The sequence below is a fragment of the Schistocerca piceifrons genome, chromosome 2 (assembly GCF_021461385.2).
Source record: "Schistocerca piceifrons isolate TAMUIC-IGC-003096 chromosome 2, iqSchPice1.1, whole genome shotgun sequence".
Lineage (NCBI taxonomy): Eukaryota > Metazoa > Arthropoda > Insecta > Orthoptera > Acrididae > Schistocerca > Schistocerca piceifrons.
Window position 1 is genome coordinate 78,121,094 of NC_060139.1, and position 9,065 is coordinate 78,130,158.

At 40.0% G+C, this 9,065-nt stretch overlaps 1 protein-coding gene across 1 annotated transcript in view; it reads right to left on the minus strand.

Annotated features, from left to right (window-relative positions):
- The window catches only part of LOC124777174 (serpin B8-like), a 78,132-nt gene extending 70,139 nt beyond the window's left edge, over positions 1–7,993 (minus strand). The window contains exon 1 of the mRNA XM_047252482.1: positions 7,910–7,993. Coding sequence (XP_047108438.1) covers positions 7,910–7,987 — 78 coding nt within the window. The 5' untranslated portion in view covers positions 7,988–7,993. The remainder of the gene's footprint in view (positions 1–7,909) is intronic.
- Between the last annotated feature and the right edge of the window lie 1,072 nt (positions 7,994–9,065).

Below are 9,065 nucleotides of genomic sequence, written 5' to 3' on the forward strand. Positions count from 1 at the left end.
CCAAAGAACGCAGGTGTTGACAGAACTGAAAATTACCGAACTATCAGTTTAATTAGTCACAGTTGCAAAGTACTAACGCGAATTCTTTACAGAGGAATGGAAAAACTGATAGAAGCCGACCTCGGGGAAGATAAGTTTGGATTCCGTAGAAATGTTGGAACACTTGAGGCAATACTGACCCTACGACTTATCTTAGAAGAAAGATTAAGGAAAGGCAAACCTATGTTCCTAGCATTTCTGGACTTAGAGAAAGCTTTTGACAATGTTGACTGGAATAGTCTCTTTCAGATTCTGAAGGTGGCAGGGGTAAAATACAGGGAGTGAAAGGCTATTTACAATTTGTACAGAAAGCAGATGGCAGTTATAAGAGTCGAGGGGTATGAAAGGGAAGCAGTGGTTGGGAAGGGAGTGAGACAGGGTTGTAGCCTATCCCTGATGTTATTCAATCTGTATATTGAGGAAGCAGTAAAGGAAACAAAAGAAACATTCGGAGTAGGTGTTAAAATCCATGGAGAAGAAATAAAAACTTTGAGGTTCGCCGATGACATTGTAATTCTGTCAGAGACAGCAAAGGACTTGGAAGAGCAGTTGAATGAAATGGACAGTGTCTTGAAAGGAGGATATAAGATGAACATCAACAAAAGCAAAACGAGGATAATGGAGTGTAGTCGAATTAAGTCAGGTGATGCTGAGGGAATTAGATTAGGAAATGAGACACTTAAAGTAGTAAAGGAGTTTTGCTATTTGAGGAGCAAAATAGCTGATGATGGTCGAAGTAGAGAGGATATAAAATGTAGACTGTCAATGGCAAGGAAAGCGTTTCTGAAAAAGAAAAATTTGTTAACATCGAGTATAGATTTAAATGTCAGGAAGTCGTTTCTGAAAGAATTTGTATGGAGTGTAGCCATGTATGGAAGTGAAACGTGGTCGATAAATAGTTTAGACAAGAAGAGAATAGAAGCTTTCGAAATGTGGTGCTACAGAAGAATGCTGAAGATTAGATGGGTAAATCACATAACTAATGAGGAGGTATTGAATAGAATTGGGGAGAAGAGGAGCTTGTGGCACAACTTGACTAGAAGAAGGGATCGGTTGGTAGGACATATTCCGAGGCATCGAGGGATCACCAATTTAGTATTGGAGGGCAGCGTGGACGGTAAAAATCGTAGAGGGAGACCAAGAGATGAATACACTAAGCATATTCAGAAGGATGTAGGCTGCAGGAGGTACTTGGAGATGAAGAAGCTTGCACAGGATAGAGTAGCATGGAGAGTTGCATCAAACCAGTCTCAGGACTGGAGACCACAACAACAACAACAAGATTATTGGACAACTCATTGGGATTTTGGGTCTGACCCTGCAGACACTTCTTCAGTAAATCAGGAGTTGCCAGGTCTCAGTAAATAGGTTCTATGATATTCGTGACTGCTACTGGGATGGAATGTTTATGGCTGTATGAACTGTACAAGTACTGGGCATTGCGGAAAGTGCACCGTAAATCAGGTCCAGGAGGGCCAAGGTGGTGCACTGGTCTTTCATCAGTTGAAAGTATGAGGAAGAAAGTAGCCCATACTGCCTGGTTCCTTTTCAACAAATCCTCAGTATTATTTCTAATGGCCATCCCATAATACTGTGTAGTCCATCAATCATTTTGTCTGTCAGCCTGCCTCTTATGGTTTTACCATCACAAAGTTTCTTGTCCCTCAATCTTTGTTTCGACTTCCTCACCCTGGACATGAGCAACATATTCCACTTTTGTGATAATCTCACTATAAGGCTTAGCGGCTGCTACAGTGTTACATGCTTTTGAGTCTCCATCACTGAAGAACTTAGTGTAACACACTCCCCTTTCGTTCACAGATCAATAGCTGCAGAGGCCTCCATATTACAGTACCATTTGTTCCTTCATAATTTCTATCATAGATATGTCCTTCTTCATTCCCTGATTTACACTTATAACAATGTTTGGTTAAAATCTGTAATCTATTACCTTTCCAGTATCCACACTGTTCACCGTAGAACAGAATTTTTAGAACCGTACCTGCACTTCTGCCAAGTGGCATCAAAAGCTACTGGTATGTCAGTCATACCGTCATTTATTTCAACAGCTTCGTTTGCAGCACCCTTCATTGACTCACATCCAACAGATTTCACAGCAGCTCCAATAAATCCTGCATACTTGTCGATTTTACAAGGTGGGCATGGCATATTCATCATAGCACACATTGTTTCTGCTGCAGTGTGTCCTTTGCCAATAGCTCTCAATCCATAAAACCACCTAACATTTACTTTAAAATAATTATCTTTACACTTATCAGAATTCCAAAATCAATGAGTATATTTGCAACTGGTACAATTAATGACACGTTTCCTGGCTAGTCCATTTGATACCTCACTGTCTTCATGTAAACTAACTGGCCCTCAACATATTTTGCAACACACACATTCACCTAACACCTCTGTTAGGACGTGTAGATCTAACAGAATATAACCTAACCTACCATTTACATCACTTTAGTTTTGAGAAAACTGTGTATCACAACGTTTTATTTTAATCTTCGAAGCACTAATGAGCCGGCCGCTGTGAACCGAGCGGTTCTAGGCGCTTCAGTCCGGAACCTCGCTGCTGCTACAGTCGCAGGTTTGAATCCTGCCTCGGGCATAGATGTGTGTGATGTCCTTAGGTTAGTTAGGTTTAAATAGTTCTAAGTCTAGGGGACTGATGACTTCAGATGTTAAGTTCCATAGTGCTCAGAGCCATTTGAACCATTTTTTAAGCACTAATGGATGTTTCTTCTGGTAAACCTTCCGGGATGTAAGGTCGTGGTCCATGAAACTCTTCAGGTCGTAACGTTTCGTCCAGAGCTGCGCTGGACATCTTCAGAGGGGTGTTTCTCCTCCGGTGAGTCTTGCCGACTGACTCACCGGAGGAGAAACACCCCTCTGAAGATGTCCAGCACAGCTCTGGACGAAACGTTAGGAGCTGAAGAGTTTCATGGACCACGACCTTACATCCCGGAAGGTTTACCAGAAGATATGTCATCCGGTCGTGAAAGCTTTCATACTATGACTAATGGATGTTCCTCTAGATACTGACGTGTTTGCCTGCATTTCATTGTCTGTAACTTCACACGCCACATGTTGAACAAAATGTTTCCCTTTATTCGTGAATCTATTACCATGACACCCACATTTCTTAAAAACACTTCGTTTTGGCGTCATACTTTACTTTTTCCGAGATTTACCAATCTATTCGTCACTTTTCCTCGGCAAAACGCTAGCACTTCGACGTACAACGCGTGTATATGCTATGAATGGATACTATACTGACAGTACTACCAATACAAACACGTTATTTAACCTTAACGTAATTTAATACAACAATCCACAGCCTTCTATATCAAAAATTACCGATTTTATTAGAGCGTGAAGTAAGGCATGTACAAATTTTAACATTTTCAACCGGTGTAGGTTATATTTAAGAAAGTAAAATAAAATACTTCCCATGTGAGTTTATAAGTGATATATCGTTTTATTCGAAAAATTGCAAATTTCATAATGAGATAAAAATCCGAAAATGTGAAAACAAGTTTTTTCCGTTCTAACTCCCCTTAAGTCTCGATGGAAATCATTATAGGTGATACAGTACCACCTACGTAAAATGGCTATTTTGTTCAGACCTAGTGTATGTGTGCACTGTTGTGATGGGAGGGAGGAGAGGGGGATGCACTCGTGCTACGTTAAGCAGAATTACGTCTTCTCCTCACAGGACGTCAATACGCACGTCTACGAGGGACTGGTGACGTCCCTTAGTGGAGTTCGACGTTCCACTACAATGCGAACCGTGATGCGGCATCTTTTTTTGCGCCTCAGGCAGAACGGAGCCGCCATATTGCACAGAGTTAAGCTACGTGTATGGTAGGTTAACTTCAGCATAGAGTATGTGGTATGTATACACAAGCTGTTTCAAAACATCTGTATAAGGGGATCTCATAAAAACGGGTCATTCTAGCTACGAATTGCTGAAGTAAAATGATAGGAAACTAAATGTCGACAGGTGAAGGCCTCCTGTAGTTGATGTTTGTAGTGTTGTAACTTGAGTGTTGTGATATCGTTTCAATGCTACTGCACATTCGTGTCCACCTCTTTCCGTAATTATTTTGCACTTTTTGTTTTCTAAAAGATTTTGGGTCTTTCTTATTCATATTATAGAAGTGCTATCTCAAAATCGATGTAATTTATTATAACTAACGTATTTTCCGCAGTTCTTGTTGCAAAGGCCACCGACTCGAATGTTTCATCAGTGACTAGAAATCTTAACGTGATGTCAGTTTATATAAGAAAGTAAACACAAGTAACACACTGGAAGTATTGCTGTTATGAACTACATAGGAAAGTTAATCCAACAGCAATAGAGAGTTTTTTGAACCTTGTCAAGGAACAAGAGTGGCAGGATGTTTATAGTGCCGATAACATAGATGATAAATACAATGCTTTCCTTAACATATTTCTAATGCTCTTTGAGAGTTGCTTTCCATTAGAACGTTCTAATCGGGTACTAGCAGTAATAGGCAGCCCGGGTGGCTGACTAGTGGGACAAGGATAGCTTGTAGAACAAAGAGGGAATTATATCAGAATATTAGAAGTAGTCACAATCAAGCTACAGCAGCCCATAACTGACACTATTGTAAGGTGCTTAAAAATGTTATTAGGAAGGCAAAGAGTATGTGGTATGCAAATAGAATAGCTAATTCACAGGATAAAATTAAAGCTATATGGTCATTCGTGAAGGAAGTGTCTGGTCAGCAGCTCAAGGTCGATGATATAAAGTCAGTTTGCAGTAAAAATGTTTCTATTACAGATAAATCAGATATATGTACAGTATTTAACAATCATTTTCTGAGCATTGCTGGTTAATTAAATAAAAATTTAGTTTCTACAGGGAATCATATAATTTTCTTGGCAAATGCTGGAGTCAATAATTAAATCACTAAGACTAAGGACTCTCATGGTTATGATGGAGAGACTAGCAGAATATTAAAGTACTGTGCTGCACATGTTAGCCCTTTATTTAGCCATATTTGTAATTTTTCCTTTGGGAATGATCAGTTTCCTGAGCGATTAAAGTACTCAGTAGCAAACCCGCTTAATAAAAAGGGAGAAAGGGATAACGTAGATAATTTTAGACCCATTTCTTTGCCATCAGTGTTTGCAAAAGTTATTGAAAAGGCTGTGTATGTAAGGATAATTTATCGTTTTATAGCACACGATTTGCTATCAAATGTACGGTTCGGCTTTAGAAGTAGTTTAACAATTGAAAATGCTATATTCTCTTTCCTCTGTGAGGTACTGGTTGGGCTAAACAAAGGTTTCGAACGCTTGGCATTTTTTTTATTTAACTAAGGCATTTGATTGTGTTGATCACAAAATATTGCTCCAGAAGTTGGACCATTACAGAATACAAGGAGTAGCTCACAATTTGTTCACCTCTTACTTTAGCAACAGGTAGCAAAAGGTCATTATTCACATCGTAGATAACGGCTATGATGCGGGGTCCAACATTGCCTCAGTTTCAAATAGTGCAGTACATTACCTAAGTTCATGGATTGTAGAAAATAAACTAACGCTAAATCACAGTAAGACTTAGTTTTTATAGTTTCTAACACACAATTCAACAATACCTGGAGTTTTAATTTCGCAGAATTGGCATATGATTAGTGAAACTGAACAGTTCAAATTTCTAGGTGCTCAGATAGATAGAAAGCTGTCGTGGAAAGCCCACGTTCCGGATCTTGTTCGGAGACTTAACATTGCCATTTTTTTTATTCGGATGTGTCAGAAGTGAGTGATCGTTCGGCACGAAAATTAGTCTGCTTTGCTTATTTTCATTGGCTTATATCGTATGGTATTGCGTTTTGGGGTAACTCTTCACATTCTAAAAGGATACTTTTGGCTCAGATACGGGCGGTTCGGAAAATAAGTGGTGTAAGTTCACGAACCTCTTGTCGACCTCTGTTCACGAATCTGAGTGTTTTGACATTGGCCTCTAAATATATATATATTCCTTACTGTCATTTCTTGTTTCCAATATTAGCTTATTCCCAAGAATAAGCAGCTTTCACTCGGTTAATACTCGGCAGAAATCAAACCTGCATTTGGATCGGACTTCCTTAACTCTTGTGCAAAGAGGTGCGTAGTATACTGCTGCATCCATTTTCAATAAGCTACCACTCGAATTTAAAAATCATAGCAGTAATCCACGCGCTTTCAAATCGAAACTGAAGAGGTTCCTCATGAGTCACTCCTCCTATTCTGTCGAGGAGTACCTTGAAAAATTAAGCTGATTCTTATTGTATTGTTGACTGCGTTTACTTAAACTTATGGACTGACTTTTTTCGGGTTCATGAACATTTATTTTTATCTCTTATTACTCTTATGTTTTAATTTCATGTACAGACACGTTCCATGACCTTGGAGATTTGCTCCTCAATTTGATCCTACGAAACTTGACTTGTAAATAAATAAATAAACTTTGTATAAAATATATATACCTATCTCTGGGTTTATGGACAGCCTCACGTTTGTATCTTGCCAGCAAATGTATTTTTCAGTGATTGCGAGCAGCTTCAGAATAATCTCCTCTTCCATTCGAATGAAATTAGGCAACGAAACTCGATTTTGAAACATATGTGATGAAACTTCCTGGCAGATTAAAACTGTGTGCCCGACCGAGACTCGAACTCGGGATCTTTGCCTTTCGCGGGCAAGTGCTCTACCAGGACCTCGCAGGAGAGCTTCTGTAAAGTTTGGAAGGTAGGAGACGAGGTACTGGCAGAAGTAAAGCTGTGAGTACCGGGCGTGAGTCGTGCTTCGGTAGCTCAGATGGTAGAGCACTTGCCCGCGAAAGGCAAAGATCCCGAGTTCGAGTCTCGGTCGGGGACACAGTTTTAATCTGTCAGGAAGTTTCATATCAGCGCACACTCCGCTGCAGAGTGAAAATCTCATTCTGGAAATATGTGATGAAGTTCGTTATTTCAGAGTTGGTAGTCAATGTAACATCGAGAGTATCGATATTGTACATGCACAAACTGACACTAAACACTATACCTTAGCCATGTTGTTGTTGTTGTCTTCAGTCCTGACACTGGTTTGATGCTGCTCTCCAAGCTACTCTAACCTCAATTTAAAACAGGAAATGGGATGAGCATTCAATTGATTTACCGAATAACTTCTACTAGTATATACCTCAGATCGTTGTGTAGCATTACGTAGTGTTTCTCTACCAGAAATTCGCTATTGAAGCCATCGACGAGTCCAAAATCTTCTTCGCAATTTTCGCCTCACGTCTTCGACGATCGCCAACAGAGTTAATGCAGCTATATTTTGGTATGGAAACTGTGTGCTTTGTCAGCCAAATAAAGCCGAAAACTGCCGCTAGATAGTGCTCAAAGCGCAAATCAATCTAGTTAAACAGCGCGTCCCGTGTGCCAACTGCGCTGTTTCTCGAGAAGTCGCAAGATTTCTCGTCCCTGCCCACGTCACGTAAGCTGCCTCTTCCCGTGTGACGACGGCTTTGCTTGTGGCCCCTCGGAAACTGAAGTTCCTGCTTTCAACACGCATTGCTGTCAAGCTGTATTTCTCAAAGATTTACAATTTTTACATGGCAATAAAGTTGAAAAATTTATGGGAAAGACGACGCTCTCTACTGCCTCGGATCCCTAACGCCCAATATTTTCCTCGTCATTTCTTACACAAAACTCACTTCCAAACTGATGTCGTGTATATTATACTTGTCTCTATACCAGACCACAATAATGTGTTAAAGCTAGGACAGAAAGTGCGACGATTGTAGGTAAAATCAGAGATAATGTAAGAAAAATAGATTAGCGTTATTTGATGTGAAACTAACCGCATAGAGTTCTGGCGTAAACTCGTTGTTCGCCACGGAAAGCGCCAGCAAAGAGGGTGATGGAAAATCCGCAGCCATGGTAGCACGCACCTGCAACAAAGGAAGTCAAACTCTAAATTTAGTGCAAACTGAGAAGGATTCCGATACAAAGGTATTCTTAAATCTCGAATGATGGTCTATGCCGCAGAACAATGTGCAGATACAGTAGGAACGTTTTCTGTGCACTTGCTAGTTTAAACATGTTGGAAAACATTCACAGCTCATCCACACTGATAAAGCTGTCCAGTGATCTCCGCTTATGGGCTCTGATAATACACGTTATAAAATATAGATAAAAGAACTGCCTTGTTGGTTCTTCTAGGGAAAAATCTGCGTGCCAGCTGCACTGATAACAACAATAATATTCAGTCTTCTGACTGCTCTGATGGTGTCCGCCACGAATTCTTCTTCTGTGCCAACCTCTTCATCTCAGGGTAGCAGTTGCGCCCTCAATTATTTTCTGGATATATTCCTATCTTTATCTCTCTCTAGTACCATGGAAGTTATTCCCTGATATCTTAACAGATCTACCATAGTGTGTCTTCTTCATATATTTCTGTTCTCACCGATTCTGTGGAGAATCTCCTGATTGCGTACATTATCACTCCATCTAATTTTCAACATCCTTACATCTCAAATGCTTCTAATTTCATCAGTTCCGTTTCCCTACAGTCCATGTTTCACTACCATACAATGCTGTGCTCCAAACGTACATTTTCATACGTATCTTCCTCAAATTAAGGCCAGTGTTTGATACTACTAGACTTCTCTTGGCCAGAAATGCTCTTTTTGCCAGTGCTAGTCTAATCTTGATCTCTCTTTGCTTCATCCGTCATGAGTTATTTTGCTGCCGAGGTAACAGAATTTCTTAACTACATCTACTTCGTGACTGTCTATCCTAATGCAAAGTTTCTCGCAGTTCTCATTTCTCCTACTTCTCATTATCTTTCTTCGATTTACTCACAGTCCATATTCTGTACTCATTACTCTGAGATGAAGAGGTTGGGACAGGAGAGGAATTCGTGGCGGGCCGCATCAAACCAGTCAGAAGACTGATGGACCAAAATAAATAAATAGACTGTTCATTCCATTCAGCAAATCCTGTAATTCTTCTTGA